The following is a 20,408-nucleotide window of genomic DNA, read 5'->3' as shown; positions in this document are numbered from 1 at the left end:
ATAAAACCACTGTTTCAAGGGTTGGCTGATGCTCTCGTCTTCTGTTAACAGAGCCATGGGCCAAGGTTATGCACTCCTATAGCAATGATGTGTGGGTTACAGAGCCCACTAAACTTCTCCTGGTTTTTGTGAGGCAGCCTGCATATCATGGCATCTTCACCCTTGTGTTGGCAAACCCTTAGCAAGCTACTAGGTGGAAAAGGAAGAAAAGGTAAGGTGTATTGGATGCATTACCTTTCTCCCAGAACCAAGCCATTTTGTTCCACGGTCCTTCTTTGATCCTGCAGACGTGGGGGAACTGCCCATGACATATATAGGTCATGAAAGAAGGATGTGACGCACTCAGTGTTCTTGCTCTTCTCCTTGTGGGTGTGCACCAGGAACTGAGAGTCTCACAATGTGTTTCCAGCTAAGGAAAAATGCAAAATGAAGTTATGCAATGCAGTTTGCAAGAGACTGGTGGATGTTCCTGAAGTGGCCTTTTGCTTTGGGGTGACCTAGGAGATGGCAGTGCTGAGCCTCGGAAGAACAGGTGCTGCCAAATCTTGAGAAAGGCAGGTTCTTGAGCCACCATCCTGGGAGGCCCACCATCACGACTGTGACTGCAGTTAGCGAGAAGGCTTTTCAAAGGTAACTCATACTGAATTCACTGGAATGGGGGAGAAGGAAAGAAAACCCGAGGGTTCTTCCTGCTGTTTAGTGTGTGCAAGATATTGCAGGTCCTTCAGGCTCTGCCCTAGATGGAAATCAGGCTCCACTTACATGGGGTCTGCCACAAAACTATGTCTCCCCCTCACTAAAGAGACCCATTGGTTGGTGACAGATCACATGGTGGCAAGCAGAAGATCCTGGGTTCAATATCTTGTGCATCCCAAGCTAGAAGGATCAGGAAGTGGAGCTAGATAAGATTCCTGCTTTAAACCCTGGAGAGCCATTGCCAGCTGGAATGGGCACTTGCTAGAGAGCTTTAGGAAGGCTGCTGCTACTGCAGAACAGAATGCTCAAATGGGACATGGGACAGAATAAAGGGAGTGAGGGTTGGATTTCATATGCTGTATGGCTAAACTGGATGGCTTGAAAAGACAAATTCATGGGGGATAAGGCTATCAATGGCTACTAATTGTGTTGGTTGCACTTTACTTGCACTGTCTGAGTCAGGGTGCCTCTGAGGACCAGGTGCTGGAAACTCAGGAGGGGAGAGTCCTGTTGCCCTCAGGTCCTGCTTGTGGACTTCCTACAAGTATCTGACTAGCCCTTCTGAGAAGAGGGTGCTGGAGTAGATGAGACTTTGCCCCGATCCAACAGGACTCATCTTACATTTGGAGGAAGATGAGAGGGAATTTCCAGATGGCTGGTTTTTCTGGATCCATTCCCCCGCCTCCACAGTCCATTTTAGCTTATCTCAAGAGCCATTCCGGTTGGTTTTGCTTTCTGCCACGATGGACTTATCAAGATAATTGATTTTATTTATTTAAATCACTTATATACAGCTTTATACATATATATATTTAAAATCTTCAAAGCAATTTACAACCTAAAGCATGAAATAAAGCATTGTAGATGAAAGCCAGATACACAAACATGTCAGAGAGAAAACTCGTTAGCTTGTAAGATTCCTTGAAGGGTTTGGCTGCACTTATTTTTTAGACACCTCTTTTAACGGTGCTTTTCAAAGGATATAGGTTGGGGGGGAAACCTGACTCCAAAAAGCAGACACAGATCAAACCTAACTGTGCCCAAATCTCCACCTTGCAAACATTTCCATTTTCTCCTGGGGCAGGAAAAACATAGCACCCTTCTTCCTTTTTTCCAAGGCAAGGGAAATTGGCACAGCAGCCTGTATGCATCATGAGTGTGGCACAACTCTGGACAAAGTGTTCCAAGAATAAGCACACCAGTAAGGAAACAACCATTCATAATTAGCTCTTTGAGGGGGCGAGACAAGAGTAAGTATAAAACCACAGCAACATAGAGATGTAGAGGGTGAAGGAGTGAAGAAGACCGGTTGTGCAACTCACCAATGAGAGCAATCTCTTATCCTGTAGTTGAATGAATGCCAGGGTAAGATTATGAATAGAAGATGACATTGTTTTGACACAAGCTTGTGGTTTCTTCTCCTGATACATGAACTGGGGCCACGTGATTGTCTTGAGTCTTGAGCCACGTGATTGTCTTGAGCCCTTTTCAAAGTAGGCGCTTGCTCTGGGAATGATAGACTTTCATATCAGATGGGTCTCTGCCTTTGATCAAAAAGATTGCCCCTTGGAGCTGTGGCCACTCCAAAGTCACACTGAGTCCACCTAATTGTCTACATGCTTCCGCAGTCTTTCTAGAAGGTAAAAAGAAATGAAGGTTGAAGTGAGCACTGCTGAAAAGAAGATTACTAGATCATAGAATTATAGAACTCTGGAGTTGGAAGGAACCCAAGGGCCATCTAGACCAACCCTCTGCAATGCAGGAATGACATTCTGCATGCAGAAATCAGCTGCGCTAGCAAGACGGCAGCATTGGAAACAACCCTAACAGCTGCTGATGCGACCAGTGCGCACACGTAAAGAATGGAAGCGCAACAACAAAATTGTGAAATCTTTCAAATAAGACTATAAAAAGGAAAGGTGGATCTTCGGGGGAATTGGGACACAGTTACATTCCTATAAAACAAAAATCGAAGTGAAGATGAACTTCCTTGATTTGGGGATCATTAATCTCGATGACTTCTCTCTTTTCCTCTCACTTCTACACTCTCTTGGTATGAGAGCTTTTAATGGGACATTTTTTGAATTCCCTATGTATGTAAGACCTGAGACTGAGACAGAACGCCTGTTTGGTTCTTAGGAGGCAACCTAATCTTAGGTGCCCTGACAGAAAGAATGAAAGGGTGTCAGGACTGATAAGTAGCAGGCCTATGGAACATGTTCACAGCTTGGTACAAACTTAAAAAATAAATAAATGCCAGCCCTATCAGATTTCTGTGGTAAAGACGCTGCACATTCCTAAGAAGGAACTGACTCATGGGGAGTTGGAAAATCCATTCCCTGGACAGAGATATGGAGCAAGCCAGACTGATCTCAAATCAGCTGCCAAACAGGGCTGATGGAGGGCGGGGGAGCTTTCATGTCCTGGGAAGCAGCAAAGACTCTAAGACTCTGACTGATCTACACTGTGGAATTTCACTGCCATGGTTTTGTGAGCATTTTGAGAGGATAAACTGATTCACTCCGCCTGTATCAGCCCAAAGGGTCAGAGATGTCACCCACCTGGGGAATCTCTGGGAATTGTCCATCACAGTTTATGCCTCACTTTAATGGAATGTAATACAATACCAGCTCCCTAAAGTCTGTCCTGCCCCAAGCAGGAGCTCCTTTTCACATTCCAGAGGAAGATTCAGGACCCTTCGTGGCCATTTGGTGAACTGTTTTTCAAGCACTTTTGAGTATTTGGACCACTGGTGAAGGAAGGATTTCTTAAGTTGTCTGGCCTTGCCTGGATCGCTGTTTGACCTGGGAGTGTGCTTTCCTCCTATGTTTTACATTCTCTCACCTGTCTACTCTGTGCACAGTAAGAACTGCTCCCATTTTTACACATGACTAAATTATGCACCAGAGAAAGAGATGCCCAGTGGGTGCTTGTGCTTCCTGCAACCAATGTCCGTACCATGGAGGCCCATTCTGACAACAATTAGAACAAGGATGGGGAATCTGTGGCTCTCCATATGTTGCTGGACTGAAACTCTCCCTGAATATTGGCTGGGGCTGCTGAGAGTTGGAGTCCAATGGCATCTGAAGGACCCCAGGATCCTCATCTGTGAATAAGATAATGAATAAAAAATATCAGTGAGAGATCACCTTGTTGCAAAGAGTCTACAAGGTCATTTGCACCTTCCAAGCATTGAAATTGTTTTTTAAACAACAACTGCTGGGTGTCTCCTCCTTCACTGATTTTTCTTGCAATGTGATGTTGCTCAGACCATTGAGCGTTGTGTTCTCCCCTCCACACATGCACACCTTTTATTGCAAATCAAACAGCTGCAGGGTTGCACTTCTGCTGTCTGTATGTAGAGTTAGGTTGCCTGAGTGATGGGGATTAGTTTGAGCCTTCCCATTCTCCAAATGAACCACATTGTGTAAGGGGTTTCAGCCTTTCTTTAATCTGAGGGTCGCATTCCTCAGTGCGCGATCTGCCAGGAGCCACATACCAGCATTGCGTATAGTGGGTGAAAAGATACCAAGGGAAGATAAAAGACAGTTTATGTATGCAACAACAGCGGCAAGAATTCTTTTAGCCCAAAAATGGAAACAACAAGAACTACCAACCAAAGAAGAGTGGCAGATGAAAATGATGGACTTTGTGGAACTGGTGAAGCTGACAGGAAAAATCCAAAACCAGCATTATCAAGTACAGCGGTACCTCGGGTTACATACGCTTCAGGTTATATACGCTTCAGGTTACATACGCTTCAGGTTACAGACTCTGCTAACCCAGAAATAGTGGTTCAGGTTAAGAACTTTGCTTCAGGATGAGAACAGAAATCGTGCTCAAAGGCGGCGCGGCAGCAGCAGGAGGCCCCATTAGCTAAAGTGGTGCTTCAGGTTAAGAACAGTTTCAGGTTAAGAACGGACCTCCGGAACGAATTAAGTATATAACCCGAGGTACCACTGTATTCCAAAATGACTGGAGCAAATTTATATGATATTTGAAAGATAATGTAAGCAATTAACAACACTAGCAGGGTTGTCTGAAGACTAGTAATGAGAAATTTTCTCCCTCTTTATTTTAACTTAAATTTTATTTATTTTTTCGTAATGAGTGAAATTAGAATTGGAAAATGTATAAAATGCAACGCTATAAAGGCTGATTTTGAAAGCCATAAGGCAGGAGGGAAGAAAGTCAGTGGACTCTAAAGAGCCATGGAGGTAAAGTGGATAAGAATGATATGATTGCATATTATTAAATGGAAAACTAATAAAAATTATATACAAAAAAAGAAAAGAAAGTGGTGTAGTCAGACCTACAGCAGACTCCATTCTTCATCCAGGCAAGGAAGAGATATTGCCATGGTTCAAGTACACATGCCAGACAGACCAAATTATGAGAAAAGGGCCAAAGGACAGCCAGTGAGGGGTGAGGCCAGGCTGCTTGGCAGAGTCCCCACAGCTGGGCCAAGAGTTCTGAAGGACTGCATTTGGCTCCCAGGTCTGAAGGTGCCTATCCCTGACAAAGCAGATTTAGGTAGGACCAGAAGCGGCTTAGTCATGCTGTCCACATGACCCGGAAGCTATACGTTGGCTCCGCAACTCCAGAGTCATCCGCAACTGGACCTAATGGTCAGGGGTCCCTTTACCTTTACCTTTAACTTCAGGAGACAAGAGCCCATCAAGCCCAGCATCCTGTTCTCACAGTGGCCAGTGACATGCCTGTGGGAAGCCTACAAGCAGGACCTGAGCACAAAACCACACTCTCTTCCTGCAGCTTCCAGCAACTGGTACCCAGAAGTACAGAATCAGAGCACAGCTGTCATGGCTAGTGGCCATCAATAGTCTTACCCTCCACAAACCTGCCTAATCCTTTTTTTTTTTTTTAAGCCTTCCAACATGTGGCTGCCACCAGCCCGCATCTCCCGCACACATCTCTCAAGTAACATTTGGGCTGTCGTCGTGTCATTGAGTTCATTGCCTACTCTCTCAAAGCAGCAGCTGATGAATGGGAGAAGGCAGCAAGAACATGTCAAGTCACTTTCACGATGTATTAACAGGATATCCTCTGGTTGGAAAGCTGCTTTTTGCCTGTTTGGACAGTGTAGTTGCAACCAAAGGAAACTCCGGAGTCCTGTCTCATCTTGGAATCTCAAATATTGGAGCAAAGGCTGATTTTCTTTACCATTCCGCCTGCATTGCTGAAAAGCAACACCGTGCTGCCCTCTTGTGGCCATTTCATTGGCTGCCCACTTGGTATTCCCCAAGGAGATTCCACCCTATATAGGAAATTCCTGCCAGTCTGTTGCTGCAAAAGCAACCAAAAGTCCTGCGGCACTTTAAACACTTAGGCAATTTACTGCAACATGGTTGTTTATCCATTGCATAAAGTGGGCAGAACTGCTATTCCTTCCATTTCATAGCATTTTTGGTGCCACTGTTTACAAACATTGTTCCTTTAGAACAGGGGTCCACAACCTTTTTCAGCCATGGGCCGGTCCACTGTTCCTCAGACCATGTGGTGGGCCGGACTATATTTTGAAAGGAAAAAAAAAAGAACGAATTCCTATCCCCACAAATAACCCAGAGATGCATTTTAAATAAAAGCACACATTCTACTCATGTAAAAACACCAGGCAGGCCCCACAAATAACCCAGAGATGCATTTTAAATAAAAGGACACATTCTACTCATGGAAAAACATGCTGATTCCCGGACCGACTGTGGGCTGGACAGGGAAAGCGACATGGGCCTTAGGTTGCCTACCCCTGCTTTAGAAGATTGAAAGATACAGTGGAATAGTTAAATCTACAAACAAGTAGAGCCTACAACAAAATGTTGCAGTGTGGGGTACAGCACTTCCTTGTCTGGTTTCCAGCCCCTCCATTCCATTGTCCCTCCCCACCAATCTTTCATCTGCCCTGCTGGACCCCCAACAGTCAGCATTCCAAAGCCAATGAGCATGCAGTCTCTAGTGCAGACATAGGCAAACTCAGCCCTCCAGATGTTTTGGGACCAGAACTCCCATCATCCCTGACCACTGGTCCTCTTAGCTAGGGATGATGGGAGTTGTAGTCCCAAAACATCTGGAGGGCCGAGTTTGCCTATGCCTGCTCTAGTGGGCTGTGGGGGGGGGTTCCCCCAATTTAGGTTGTTTCTCTCTAAATATTTGTTTTGAACTTCTGCAGGCCTCAAAATTTCCCCCCTAGCCTGCAAATACCGTGTGTGTGTGTGTGTGTGTGTGTGTGTGGTGTGTGTGTGTGGTGTGTCATTTTGGCTAAATAAGCAGCAGCAGCTGAAGTCTAAACACCAAAAATGGAGGGCATAGCACTGGAGGAGGTGGGGCTCTTCCCAATGAATAACTTTCGCACACACATGTGCCATACATTGAAAGCACATAGCTTCCCCCCCAAAAAACAGGGAATAATTTTCATCCAGTTCACGTTTAAAGAAAAACTAATCTAATTTGCACTTTTCGAAACAATATGGGAAATAAAACACAGGCATCCTTCAAAAATCACACTTCTCAAAATTTTGCAGTGTCTTTCTCCAGCCAAGTATTATGTACAAAAATGCACATACTAGGGCATAGTGCGTATAAAACACATATATTAGTGATAACAACAACAAACATGCATTGTACATAAAACGTCTTAGCAAAACTGTGCACTAGAAGAAATTTGTACTAAAATGCCGATGGATTTTCATGGGAGTTTTTATTTTAAAAAAATAATAATAATCTCAAACTGATCTGGAAAAGTGGAGAACTTGAATTTAAGATTGGAAAAGTGAGAAACAGTGAGGAATTGAAATTGGCCTGCCCCTAGTTGCAGGAGAAGGAGATAGATTATGATTTCATGGACTATCCTTATTTTTGCATGCAGTGAATCTGCAGCGGTTGTTGCCCAGAAGGAATGACAGTGCCCTGTTACCCTGTCATATTAAGATTCTGGATTATTAATAGAGACGATGCCTCCCTTGCAAGCAATCAAGCAATCAGGTCTTCCAAGTGACCTTTCAGTCTCTTCCCTTTATGGCTAACCTGTAACTGTATCCCACCCACATACTACTCAAAAGGCATTCATTCCTCTGTGCCAGCTCTTCCCACTGTTACGTTGCGAAAGAGCAATATGAAAAACGCTATTGCTATTGAACACACTTTGCAACTGGGTGTTAAAGGGCACAAATTATGCAAATAATCAAGTCATCTTTAAAACCCTTTTCGTCTAACAAAACAAGTGAATAAGTAACAAGTTCCTAAGGTATTTTCAATGCTGGAGAAGGTAAAGTTCATTGGCTTTAGCCCAGATGGTTGACTTGACATTTTTGCATTACAGGAGAAGCAAAGTTGTTGCTTGGCTGTCATTTCTCCCCCTTCCCTGGACTCCTCATCTGGAATGATTCAGTGAACACCTAAAACCTTGCAATAAACAAATCTTGTGGGACCCGAAAATGGAGAAGCATCTGAAGAATATTATTCTGGTTTCAGTTGGATTCTTGTTTCTATTTACTGCTTATGGAGGGCTCCAGAGCTTGCAGGTAGGTGGACCTTGTCGCAGAGTGTACATTTTAAGGGGGTATCTTTGAAGACGATCTGTGGGGATATAATGCAACAGGGATGCTAGCCCAGTGAAAGGTAGCATGGGTCTTCCATAACAGAAGAGAAATCCCTGGAGATCACACAAACTTCTGGATCAGGTTAAGGGTCTGTCTAGTCTAGCACCATAGAGACCTTTGGAAGTCAACAGCCCTCTTCCACCGTTGCTTCTTAATGGCATGTTGTCTTTGAACATGAAAGTTCAACATCATCATGGTTAATAGCTGTTGGGAGACAATGCCTCTATGATTTTGCCTAGTTCTCTTTTAAGCTAGTGGCCATCACTCTTCTAGCAGTGAATTGCATTATCAAATTATGCATTTCTTTTGTCTCCCCTGAACCTCCAACCAATCGGAGCTAGAAGAGTCTGATATAATGAGAGAAGGAGAAACTTTTCTCCCTTCTATCAACTTCTTTGACACCATGCATCAGTTTATAGACTTCTGTCATGTCCCCGTTGGACATTTGTTCTTAAAAATGGTTTTTAACTTATTTTAATATTTTGTGTTGTTGTTGTTGCATTTATTTCTGACCCTTCTTCCTCCAATGAGCTCAAGGTGTCATGCATGTCTCTCTTGCTCTCCATATTATCCTTAGTCCTTTGCAGTGTTTGTGCTTCCAAATGCTCCACTTAAGTCCTTGTCTTAAGGACTTGCTGACTTCTCTCTCTCCCACCCACCCCGGTCAGTCAAAGTCCCCTTATTTATTGCAAAACTTTTGATTCCATTTCATTTTGTCTCTATAGAGCAGCCTCCACTCTCAAGAAGGCCTGGGCGTTGCCTCTCTGAGTGTTGTCTATGCAGCCCTTATCCTCTCCTCCATGTTTCTCCCACCGATCCTCATTAAGAAGCTTGGGTGCAAGTGGACCATTGTGGGCTCCATGTGCTGCTATATCACATACTCTTTGGGGAACTTCTACGCCAGCTGGTAATGCTGCTAGCCTACTTCTGATGAGATCTGTGGGACTGTGGTCTACTTCCATCAGCAGCCAGACTTTTGTCCATAGAATGACTGTGGCATCACTGCAAGGCTGAAAACCAAGTTGGGCGAGGGGGATTATATGAGCAGAAAATCTTCATATCTTAATTCTTTGTGGTGACTGCAATACAGAGGTGGGGGGCCCTCAGCCCTCCAGATGTTGATGGACTCCAATACTTGTCAGTTCCAGCTGACACGGTTGATCATCAAGGATGGCAGGTGCTGTTGTCCGGCAACATCTGGGTGGCCACAGGTCCCCCAACCTGCTGTAATATGTAAAGCAGCTTCTATAATGTGGGTGGTTTCTGGGTCCCTGCCAGCAATATCTCACAGTGGTGTGGAAATATCCCATAACGCAATGTGAGCAAGCCACAGAGTGAGCCACTGTCCACATTATGGCTGCCACTAGGGAGTGGGCCATTGCCACGCAGCCACTGTTTCCATTTGCAGGAGCTTCCCTGTGACCATCCAATACAAACTGGCCTCCAAAATATGCATCCACACAAGGAAGAGAAACAGCTCTTTCCAGTAGGCTTCTTTATGACTGTTTTGTGGTCAGAATTGATACCACCCCTAATCTGGACTAGAGTCCATTATAATGAGACACACAGAGAGAAGGCTGGAGAATGGTGTTCCTCTTGCTCCAAAGAATCCCAAAGCTGACCCAGCCCTTTTAGCAGAGATGTGCTGAATGGTTCCATTGGGTATATGAGCGCAGCTTTAATGTTGTGGTTTTCAAATCACTCTGTTGAGAGCTGCATGAGCTTATTTCAACCCCCCAACCCCACTTAACTTGAAATGAACCTGATACACAATTATGCCCAGCCTCCTAGACCTGGGGAAAAACTTCCTGGTGAAAAGTCCAATGCATATTGAGGTCTCCATCTATCATGTATTAGACAAACATGAATTCTGAATATTGCTTAAAATATGATAAGCAGGGAGTTAACAGCAAACCTTCAATACAATCTAGCTCCTTATGGCTCTTATATCACATGAATACGTCTCCTTATAGTATAGGGGTAAACATTTGAGCAATTCATCTTGAATTTAATGATGTAACAAGCTGTCTTTGGCCTTCCTTTCAAGAATGCTAGCAGCGTAAAAGAGATATCTAAATAACGTGGTTTTTTGCAGGTACACACTGATCCCCACATCGATGATCTTGGGGCTGGGAGGAGCACCACTCTGGTCAGCCAAGTGCACATATCTCACCATCGCTGGAAACTCATATGCTCGGAAAGCAGGGAAAGTTGGGAAAGATATTGTCAACCAGTACTTTGGAATATTCTTTCTGATATTCCAGTCCTCTGGTGTATGGGGAAATCTTATATCATCCCTTGTATTTGAGCAGACTCCCAACCAAGGTAAATATTACATACACACAAACACACCCTAGGGGCTGTGTCCCTGCTTACACCACTTGTCAGCTCCCCTGCCATTCCCCCCCCATACGAACCCCACCTAGAGCTTGCCCACCCCACCCCATGCCACTGCTGAACTCTCACCCTCCCAGCCCCATTTCTGAAGCTGCTTCTCTCTTCTGTTCTACAGTCCTGCTTTGCACCTGCTCTCCCCTTCGCTCCCATGTCCTTGCATCCTACCTCTTCCATTTGTGCACCCTGCCCTTACGCACAAACCACCCTCCTGGTACCCTCTGGCATCTTCCTCCTCTCGCACATTGCAACTACCTTTTCACTCTGACTTCATGAAAATCCAGGATTCTGGATCCTCCAATGAGGGCTACGCGATGACAGCCTTACATTTTTATGATATTACCACAGGGTACCACGTCCTTGCCTATATCTGCCTTTGGAAGTGCTACTGATAAATAAAAATACTTTTTCATCATTTTTTTTAAAAAAAGTGTGATACTGTATCAGATACAGTAGTATAGATGCAATTTTAAGGATAATGGATCAAGTTACCCAACAACAACAAATTTATTAAATTTGTGAGGTCCATGCCTTTACACAAAATACCATAAAACATTATTAAAAGATAAACAATAAGATTATAAAAGTAAGCTAAAATTCATGCCATGCTGTCCCAGCAAGGAAACTACCCAATAGACCCCACCATTCAGGGAAGAAGATACAACAACAGGTTAGGAGAGCAATGGGAGGGACCTCACCGTTTCATCCAGGAACCATACCCTAGTTTTCATAGCCTTCACCACAAAGACCGCTACCACGTGAGAAATCCGTGGATCAGCGTCCACCAGTAAAAACTTTACTTGGTCCTCAGAGTTGACTATTGATTTGGGAATAGTTTGTAACATCGCATCCCTGAAGGCCGAATAGATGGGACAATGCAACATGTAATGTATGAGATCCTCTTTGGTTCTCATATAACAAGGACATATACGCTGCTCTACTGGGATTTTTGCATATCTGCCTGACAGATAGGTCGTAGGAATGGTTTGAAAACGGGCCATAGTAAAGGCTCTCCGAAGAGTGGGATTGGTGATATTCGCCAAGTAATTGGCGCAGATTTTGACTGCTTTCAGTCGGGGAAACCAGTGGGAGGACCCTGAGATCTGTATTTTTGTGATAATGGAATAACCAAAGCCTAGCGTGATTCTCCCCTCTTCCAGCAGCCCGCATAACCTAGCTACATTACTCTGGAGGGCATTTTGATACCACCACCACCCCTCAGTGTGGCTGCAGGGGAGGGAGGGCAGGAAAATACCTCCTGTTCAACTATCTGAGGATGTAAACTATTAAACCCAGTTAAAGGATTGTTTTCTTATTGGCATGGGTGCCCAGTTTGCAGTTCCTGTGGACAACTTCCTAGAGCATTGGGAAGAGGTCTAGTGGAATGGACTCCTTCGGATGGTGGTGGACTCTCCTTCCTTGGAAGTTTTTAAGCAGAGGTTGGATGGCCATCTGTCATGGATGCTTTAGATGAGATTCCTGCATTGCAGGAGGTTTGGGTCCCTTCCAACTTGATATTCTAGGTCTTCTAATGATTCAGTCTATGGCTTTGTCTTCTATTTGTGTGTGTGTGTGTGTGTGTGTGTGTGTGTGTGTGTGTTCAGCACAGGAGTTAAAGGATTAATTGGGCAGTGGTTGTTAACTCAGGCCAGGTGGAGTAGACCAGTTAAAAGCAAATCCAGGGATAACAATAAAAGCAGGCTGCCTCAAGGGACAGATTAGGGCTAAATGCCACCGGAACTATATAGGGGGGGAAAGCCTGTCCCACAACTGCAGTCTTAAGCTAGTTTAAGGGGATAAAACTCCACTGGCTGACCAAACCAAAAAGTTACTGCTAGGAGATTAGAAAATGCTGGTAACGTCCTTGAAGACTGGCAAGGGATCAAAACATTTGATCATGGCTCAAAGGCACGGTTACTTTGAAACTGCGAAATACCAATACTATATGAAATAGCAAAGCTTAATGAACAGAAGTAGCATTCTCTGAAGCTGTATCCGGCTTTTACACTGTTGTTCATGCCAGTCCAAGTGAGCTCCCTACGGCACTGTCAGAACTTATAGGACCAGAAAGGGCAATTTAGATGGTCCTAATCTTTGAAGTGCAGAGGGCACAACGGTGACCAGTTATGCATTGATGGAGCACATCAAATGCCCTGCTGCTCAAGCAGCTGCTTCCACATGGATTTGTCCACTAAAGGAACCCTGTCAATTGGCTATGGCATTTCTGTGTGTTGCAAAGGATTCCTGGACATGTTCCACTATTGCCTCTCAAGCAGCCTGTCCACCATTATTGATTTCATTGGTGATGAGAACCTTGATCATATTTTGAAGTACCTACCTCAGGGTTTTTTGGAACACAGCTTGAAATCCATTGCGGATGTATGCTTGAATTTATGGTCTTGATTTTGACCACTAACAACCACTGCTCTTTTCTTTTTCCTATGGCCTAGTGGAACACTCAGACGCAGATCTGTGCTGTGGTGCAGAACATTGCACGGGGGTAAATGCTACAAACAGCACTGTGGCTCAAAAAAAACCACACGATACCTTAATCTACACTCTGCTGGGAATCTACACAGGTAGGTGCTTCCAGACACCATTTGTTTGTTTGCTGTTTGCTTGCTATTTCAGTTGATATCACCTAAGAACAGTTATCTCAGGTGTGCCAGGAACAATGTCTTTTTGCCATCAAATGCCTAGGTAAACAGAAGTGAACTACATGTCCCAGGATTCTTTGTGGAAAGCCACAACTGTTAAAGTGTTAGCTGTTAAAGCTTTAACATATAGCATAGAAGGTGTGCACCAGATCATCTCCAACATTTCACTTTGGATGGTCATTGCAGAGGAAGAAAAGGAGTGGTGGGCAAAGTGTATTTCATGGACCTTTGTCTGCCATTATTGATTTTATCATCTAAGAACCCCTTGATGTGCTTTTTTTCCTGGAAAGCCATTTGTAATATATCATATTTGACAGTATTTTATGGTATGCAATATAATTTAACTGTTTTTGATCGCTGTCTTGTAACTCACTTAAAAAATCTTACAGCATTTGATAAACAACATTCAGTGATTTTTAGTATTTGACAGCTTTCAATCTGCAAAATCTAGGACTGGTTATGATAGAGGCCCCCAGGCAAAATTATAACTGTCAGAAAATACTAACAGTTCCAAAGCCTTCAAATTTTAATTTTTCGGGTCAAGATTTCATCTTCCAAATTGTTGATTCAGATTTTGAATATGAATTTTCCCACTCAGAACTTAACAGGAAAGTTCAGCAAATTTGGCGTATTCATGAATATTCATTTCAGCTGTAAATTGTAAATTGTATGGCCTATGAGTGATTCAGGCCTCAGTTAATGAAATAAAGTCTAACATTCCAGTTCCATAGTATAATTTCCCTCTTCACATGTGCTTTGGAAAAGACTGTCACTAATTCTGAAGCCAGAGGCTCAGGAAACAAATTCATCTAGAGGCAATGTTGACAGATGCAATCATGGTGCCCCCATGCTGATCTCTCTTTAACCTCTGACCTAACCTGGAAGGGTAAGAAATCTGTCTTATGCAACAGCACAGTTGGTTTTTCCAGCTGCCATAGCACAAATGACACAGCAGAGCAGTTTGCTGTGCATGGTGGATGCCCTGATATTGAAGACAGAGACTTCAAAACAGTTAATTTTATTTAAACTCTCTTGGCCTCTAGAGCTGAATTTAAAAACACTTATTGACTGAGTATTCTAAACCCATAACTGAGCTCTGAGAATAAATCTGTGAATTGCTTGTCACTTTGGGACTTGGTTCTTATTCCAATGCATCCAGGCAGTGGGGTGCTAGCTGTGTTGCTAGTTGCTGTTTTTCTGGATCGGATCACAGACGACCAAGCAGAGGGTGAGAAAAAGGAGACACCTTCCTTGTGCTTCACTTTCATGGCAACATTTCGGCATCTTAAAGATAAACGCCAGTGTCTCCTGATTCCCCTGACCATGTACAGCGGGTTTGAACAAGGATTCCTTGCTGGCGACTACACCAAGGTAGGAACGTGAGCGAAATGTGGTTGTTACATCACCTACCCTGAGTTCTTCAATGAATACATGGGGAAATGTTCATGGGACACTCAGGACTCTTGAGTCCCAACTCCCACTACAGATGGATGCCCTACTGAGAATACCTGAAACCTGCCCAAGAAGCCTCTGGAGTCAGTGAAGAAAGTGTTTTAGATGCCATTAGCCAGAAAGAGCAGGAATCAAACAAAACACACCAGTAGGTCCACCAAGGGACCAGAGAGACCTGATGAAAATCATGTGCCATCAGAAGTCAAATAAATCCCATGTGGCTCCAATACTTTCTAAAGGTCCTGTTGTCACTCAGGTCCTGTTTGTGGGCTTCTCATAGGCATCTGGTTGGCCAGGGTGAGAACAGGGTGCTGGATTAAATGGGCCTTTGGCTCTTATGATGCTCTTGTTATGTACTTATGTGACCTGCTGAGGGAAAGAGGGAGCGGACAACCACTCGGTGCTGCAGGGATCAGAGGGAGTTGGATCTGAATGGGGAAACATTGATACAAGGAGCAATTGCCATGGGTTAGAAGTCAAGTGTCAGGTCACTTCTCTCACACAAGACACAACACGCTGGCAGTTTAACTAGTTGGGGTTTATTAGCAATAACAGGCTTCCAGCAATCCAAGCTTCCCACAGCTCACTCCTCACTGTCGGAGTCAGTTGACTCGACTGGCTTCCTGCCCTTCCCAAGGCCAGCTATACCCCAGGCCCGCCCTCGCTTCCTGCTGGTCCTCCTTGGTTCTAATTGCTTGCTCCGCCTCCTACTTCTTGGAGACTCAGGTGCAGCCAATTTCTCTTCGGGAGTTGAATGCAACTACCTCATACCGCCTGCATCCTGCTCCTTCATCTCTGTGCTGCTGCAAAAACTCACAGGCAGCATTCCAGAGGGAGAAGGGCTTACCTCACTTTCGTTGTGTGAAAGAATCAAGTTTCTATTTCCCTCTGCCTCTTCGTCCCCCTCTGCAGATTCCTCTCTGCCGGCCATGTCTCTGGCATCAAGCCTAGAGGAGAAAGGTATCTTTCTGCCTGCCATATTGATGGATTTGCTTTATTAATTTATTGTCCATATTGTCCTCCAACCCAGAGTGCCTTGCAAATCACAAAGGTATTTCTTATTTGGGTAGCCCTTGCATTGCCTCCTAAACGGCCCTATAGTCACACAAATCTAGCTGGCTGACAGTTTGCATACCCTGAATGGGCATGCACAGGTACAATATCAAAAAGATACGAGGTTAATGTGAGCTTAGTGGTAACTATAAGTGAGCATACAAGCAGATCTTATGGTGCTTTTTTTGTTTTAATGATGCAAGTCTTAGCCATATTTTTAGTATTGGCATATTGCGTCTGTGGTCTCCATCTAATTAAATGCATCATACTCTGATGTCCAGGAAGCCAAAGAGTTACTCATATGGTTGGCAATCATCTACCTTGTGGACACTTCCAGGCAGCCTGTTTATGATGTTACTGGCAAGTGTTATCCTAGATCCACACTTCCCAGTGCATTTCCCCATCACTTTCCTTACTGCAAAAAATCCCATCTTTGGGGGAAGCAGGCATGTTATGCAAGACCTTCCAAATCAATTATTGTTGCCCAACCTGAACTTACTGGTGGTATGTGATTGAATCCCACCCCAAAAGAGTGACAGCCTGGAAGCGCTGTGTGTCAACTCCTCTCCCTACACATCCCCAGTTCTTCTGCTGCTTTAGCATTTGATAACATGAACGGCACATGAGCAAATTATCCCCCCCCCCCCGTCTCTCAGCTCCATCACTGCACAGCAGGCACACACATTAAATCTGGAGGCCCTACGGCAAGGCACAGAGCTGTGCTTTATTGATCGCATCTTCTCTGTATGAATATTCACCCAGCACTCAGAAAGAGACACGAAGTCCTAAGCCTCAGATGACAGAAACAACGTTGCTGCGTTGAATAATATTGCCATGTGCGCCTGTGTGTCTTTCTCTTTTTCTCTAGTCCTATGTGACCTGTGCCCTTGGGATAAATTTTGTCGGCTATGTGATGATCTGCTTCTCGGCTGCAAATTCACTCTGCTCCCTGCTCTTTGGGAAGATTTCCCAATTTACTGGCAGAAAAATTCTATTTGCAATGGGTATGTAAAGGCTAACGGAGGACCGGGGGGCTCATCTAGTGTGAAAAATTGGGTGTGCTCATACTAAGAGGCAGGGGGTATAATTTAATGAAGAACTGGCTAAAAACATGATCAGTCCAGATGAGGATTCTCCCCTCATTACTGGGAATGAAACAGTCTTGGCCAATTTGAATTTCAAATATGTCTGTTTGCTCAGTCACTTCAGAGAAAGTCTCAGCATTTCTAACACAGCAGAAGGTGGTTCTCAACTCATGAATCACATATACTAATAGCAATCTCAATTCTCTGGGTGCCAGTTCTGAAGCAGTCAAAGCAGCACTAGTCTCACACAAGAGAGTGGTATCAGCAGAGCTGGTTTGCAGGGGGATAAAAAATAATATTGAGGGTGAGGACCCCAAAACAGTCCATTGAGGACTGAGGGTTGTATCCAATGTAATACTAACAAACACATTCTGTCAGGAAAAGATTTATTCTTGTGCAACAAAATGTCCCCCCCCCTCCTCCCCCTGTGCACCCCCTAAATGTGTTCTGGGGGTTCTCCGAACCCTCCAGGGCAGATTTGGAGAGAGCACAGAGTGTGCATGAGGGAAGGAGAAAGAGTTCCATTGCATAAGTGAAAATCCTTGCGCCAACAGAACACAATAATCAATGTCACCCTGAGCATGCTCACTGACGGCTAAGAGGGGGAACAGGGAATGGAAAATGGAGATGGAATAGAGGATCCTAGAAAATAACATGGCTGGTTGGTTGGAAATCCACAAAGCAACATTTTGCTGCAGGTCCCCTTTGTATTTCCTACATTTGAAACTTTACTTTTGTGTGTCCACATGGGGTTCTTGGAGTGGTTGCATACTGATTTATACCACGTAATCCTGAATGAAATGACCCACAAACAAATCCCATCCCAGCGTCTTGGACAGGGGAGAAGAAGGTTCCCTTCCTTTCATCTAATGACTGGCATTCCCTGAACAGGGAGGTGTCATGGCTTCTGCAGTCATGAAGCAATAAGCTACATATTTGCCTGTCCCTTTTGGAGGTGCTGATCTGACAATAATATAATTTATAGGGCCAACTGGCAGCACTTGCTAAGGCACTGATCTGACCAACATCAGGGAGGGAGGGCAGACTATGAAGAAACGTTTGGAGAACTTGGCACTCCTGGCAAATTATGTCTCTTGGGGTTCTCTTTCTCATGTTTCACTGGAGTTTTTTTTAATGAGCTAGCTCTGCACATTCTCCAAACTGAATGTACTTCACATCTAATATGACTTAAGAGAAATGTTCCCAACTACACATCCTGGATAAAATTTCACTCTTGAGAAAATCAGCTGACATTTTGCTGCCTACTTCACCCATATCATTAGGCTGACAGGTGCCCATTATATGCCAGGACTAAATTACTTGCCTTGACAATGGGCTGGCTGGCTTGTTAGGCTAAGCCAAGCCAAGCAAGAATGGGTGGGCATGAGAGACCCCAAAGAAGAGATTGTGGCTCCTGCCTGCAATCCTCCTGCTGCAACACCACGGTGAGCTAAGCTGTGGTTTGGCTTAGCCAACATGTCATCTGAACCAGGACTCAAGGTTTGTTTCCTCCAGGCAACCAGCAGAAGAGATAGCAGGTCCTTCCCTCTGTGACCTTGGGGGCCAATGGAAATGAGAAGACTCTTGATTTGTTTCCTGAACGGCAGGGTACATTGCCCAGCCAATGTGCTCCTAAGCAGCCTCATTGCCCCTCTGTGCACTCTGGTGGATCTCCAAAACATTTATGTAGCTGGAATTTTGACATCCCAGGTGGTTGCTTACTTCATCTTTATACCATAGCCAGCCTTGCTGATACTGCTTCTTTGCTTCCAATGTCACCTGGGCGGCTGCCACTGTTGGAAACTAATGCACAGTGTGGACCTTGGCCTGGTGCAGCTATATAATTATCACTATCTGAAATGGCCTACTTCTGAAACTCTTTATTGTTTTCTCTCAATCTTTCATCATCTTCCAGGTGGAGTTCTCAACCTTGCCTGTATAATAGGACTATTGCTCTGGAAACCTCGCCCAAGCCACCTTGCCCTGTTCTTCGTATTCCCTGCCCTGTGGGGTGTGGCTGATGCTATCTGGCAGACGCAGACCAATGGTAAGCCTTTTCTATCATGGAAGACTGGCAGCACAAGCACAACTCTATGCAAGTCAGTTCCACTGGGATCAATGGGGTTTACTCTGAGGAAAGTGTGCATGGGACTCTGTGGCCTTAGTCTCACTGAAAGCAGATTCTCTAGACTCCAGTAACTATCAGTGCTTCCAGATGGGGGCATAATATTGCAAGCTGACTGTTGCAAATGGGAGTTGGTAATAGCTATTAAAATAAAATTTAAAAACTGATTAGATTTTCCCTAGAAAGGGTAACTTGAATTAAGTGGTGGGGTGGGCACTTTTATGCTGGCTGGCATTCTATGCTGACATCACATGGATGCTGTGAAACATTTCTGTGCATGAGGATCACCCGTCTGGAAGCTCCTGAGATATGTCTGAGTAGAATGCACCTTGGCAGAAAGAGTTGGAAGACTGGGGCTAGATCTACACAGCTATTAAAAAAAAAAAAAACCACCGTTGTAAAGCTCACAGTGGAAAATATCACTGAGTTGTGATTTCAGCTCTACAGCACCATCTGATGTCACAGTGTTATAATACATTTTTAATGTTGTAATTTGATTAATGTAGCTGAGTCCTGGGTCCAAAACAGGTATGCTGTAACATCACGGGGGGGGGGGGGTTAAAACTTAAATAGCATTTTATGTTTTTGGCAAACTTTTCTATAAATCTTTGAATGCTGCAGAATCAAATCTGGCTTATTTTGCTTCAAATGAAACATAGTTTTGGTTTGTTGATGCATTTCCTCCTGACATGTTAAGTGCTTTTTTCTAAAAAAAAATGGAAATGAGTGCTTTTTTCTTAAAAAAAAAAAATGTTTAGGGGTACTCTCATTTTGACTCAAAAAAACCACCATTTTATAGTTCAAATCGGGAAAAATAAATACAGTAAATGGACAAATGATCTTCCATATACAACAGGAAGGAGAACCATCACAGCTTTCCAAGTAGTGATAGTTGGGCATGTAGCGACTCCTGACAGAAGCTCACAGCACTGGCATTAAGCCACAGGTGTTATGCATAACCCAATTCAACACTTGTAATTCAATACCTATGTGTCAGGAAATTAAGCCCCTTCCTTTATTCATCTGAGATTGCATTCATAACCAATGAAGAAATACTCTCTCATTATTACCACTTACCACATTTGGTATTCGTTTGTATACAGAGAGAGAAAGAGAGCACAGCCATGCCACACATTTCAAGCACATGACTTTCCCCAAAGAATCCCAGGAACTGTATGTGATGGGACGATGAGCTGCTTGTGTGTAAAATCCTAGTCCCTCAGAGTTTGGTCAAGTTTGCAAACCTCTGTCTGTAACGGAGCCCCTTAAACATGGCTCCGTCAGTCGCTGGCAGATTCCGACAGTGGTTGCTTTCGGAATCGCTTCCAACATA

At 44.2% G+C, this 20,408-nt stretch overlaps 1 protein-coding gene across 3 annotated transcripts in view; it reads left to right on the top strand.

Annotated features, from left to right (window-relative positions):
* The first annotated feature begins 474 nt into the window (after positions 1–474).
* The window catches only part of UNC93A (unc-93 homolog A), a 30,317-nt gene continuing 10,383 nt past the window's right edge, over positions 475–20,408 (top strand). Inside the window, exons 1-8 of one of the 3 annotated variants that reach the window (XM_081000704.1) lie at positions 475–630; positions 8,030–8,231; positions 9,035–9,216; positions 10,405–10,634; positions 13,154–13,282; positions 14,520–14,731; positions 16,734–16,869; positions 18,866–18,997. In XM_081000704.1, coding sequence (XP_080856830.1) covers positions 8,145–8,231; positions 9,035–9,216; positions 10,405–10,634; positions 13,154–13,282; positions 14,520–14,731; positions 16,734–16,869; positions 18,866–18,997 — 1,108 coding nt within the window. In that variant the 5' untranslated portion in view covers positions 475–630; positions 8,030–8,144. Of the gene's footprint in view, positions 631–7,790; positions 7,955–8,029; positions 8,232–9,034; positions 9,217–10,404; positions 10,635–13,153; positions 13,283–14,519; positions 14,732–16,733; positions 16,870–18,865; positions 18,998–20,408 lie in introns of those variants that run through there. The other 2 variants (XM_081000703.1, XM_081000705.1) reach the window with 2 other exon arrangements.

The sequence above is a fragment of the Podarcis pityusensis genome (assembly GCF_964106645.2).
Source record: "Podarcis pityusensis genome assembly, chromosome: 3".
Classification (NCBI taxonomy): Eukaryota; Metazoa; Chordata; class Lepidosauria; order Squamata; family Lacertidae; genus Podarcis; species Podarcis pityusensis.
This window is presented reverse-complemented; position numbering and strand designations above follow the sequence as displayed.